This window comes from Dipodomys ordii, unplaced genomic scaffold (assembly GCF_000151885.1).
Source record: "Dipodomys ordii isolate 6190 unplaced genomic scaffold, Dord_2.0 Scaffold211, whole genome shotgun sequence".
NCBI classification, from domain to species: domain Eukaryota; kingdom Metazoa; phylum Chordata; class Mammalia; order Rodentia; family Heteromyidae; genus Dipodomys; species Dipodomys ordii.
This window is the reverse complement of record NW_012267427.1, coordinates 357,154-358,116: the sequence shown is the minus strand read 5'-3', so window position 1 is coordinate 358,116 and position 963 is coordinate 357,154. Positions and strand designations below refer to the sequence as shown.

The 963-nt window shown below is 71.9% G+C and overlaps 1 protein-coding gene across 1 annotated transcript in view; it reads left to right on the top strand.

The window, feature by feature from the left end:
• The window catches only part of LOC106000194 (basic salivary proline-rich protein 2-like), a 12,971-nt gene that overhangs the window by 6,641 nt on the left and 5,367 nt on the right, over nt 1-963 (top strand). The window contains exon 3 of the mRNA XM_013035426.1: nt 162-334. Coding sequence (XP_012890880.1) covers nt 162-334 — 173 coding nt within the window. The remainder of the gene's footprint in view (nt 1-161; nt 335-963) is intronic.

The window sequence follows — 963 nt, the reverse complement described above, 5'->3', positions numbered from 1 at the left end:
CCCTCTGACCCCAGCGGAGCCCCGCACTCCAGCAGCCCCTCCTGGGCCCCCCGCCCTTTGACCCCTGCCCTCTGACCCAAGCAGAGCCCTGCACTCCAGCAGCCCCTCCCTGGCCCCCGCCCTCTGACCCCCGCCCTCTGACCCCTGCCCTCTGACCCCAGTGGAGCCCCGCACTCCAGCAGACCCTCCCCGGCCCCCACCCTCTGACCCCAGCGGAGCCCCACACTCCAGCAGCCCCTCCTGGGCCCCTGCCCTCTGACCCCAGCAGAGCCCCACACTCCAGCAGCTCCTCCCCGGCCCCTGCCCTCCTGCTAGACTTGGCACACCCAGTCAAGTGCCCCCCCGCCACTCACCCCCTCACCCTCTGCTCTGCGGGCTGCGGCCCCAGGGCCTTTGCAGGAGCTGCCCCCCCGGGAGGGCACAGGCTGGACCACCCACTTGGTGAGCTCCCCCTGAGTGAGGGGGTGGGCAGGGCCGTCGCTGTACCGGAGCTGGGCCTCCCCAGAATGATCCAGGCCAGTCCGGAGTCTCCCTGCGCTGAGGTGTGGAGGGCAGGAGAGAAAAGGGGCTCAGACGGTCCCCCCTGGATGGCCGGAGGCCGGTGGCCATCCCTGAGTCTGCTGGACCTTGAGGGAAGCTGGTCCTTCCGCTGGGCGCCCTCCGTGCTGGACGTCCCGTTCGGCTCTGCCCTGCGGCCGGTCCTTCCCGGTCCCTGAGCTCGGGCCCAGCTTCCTCTTCCTCCTGCCTGCTCCGAGCCGCCCTCCCCAGCGGCCATTGGGCCTCGCACAGACCAGGCTGGACGGGGTGGACGGGGTGGACCAGGCCTCGTGCAGGGCCTGGGACGCGGGGCCGGGGAGGGAAGAGTCGGGGACCAGTGACTGAGGCTGGGCAGGTTTGGGGGGCAGTCCTGTTTGCCTGAGGGGAAGTCAGCAGGGCCCTGTGGCACCAGGGTGGGTGGGTGGG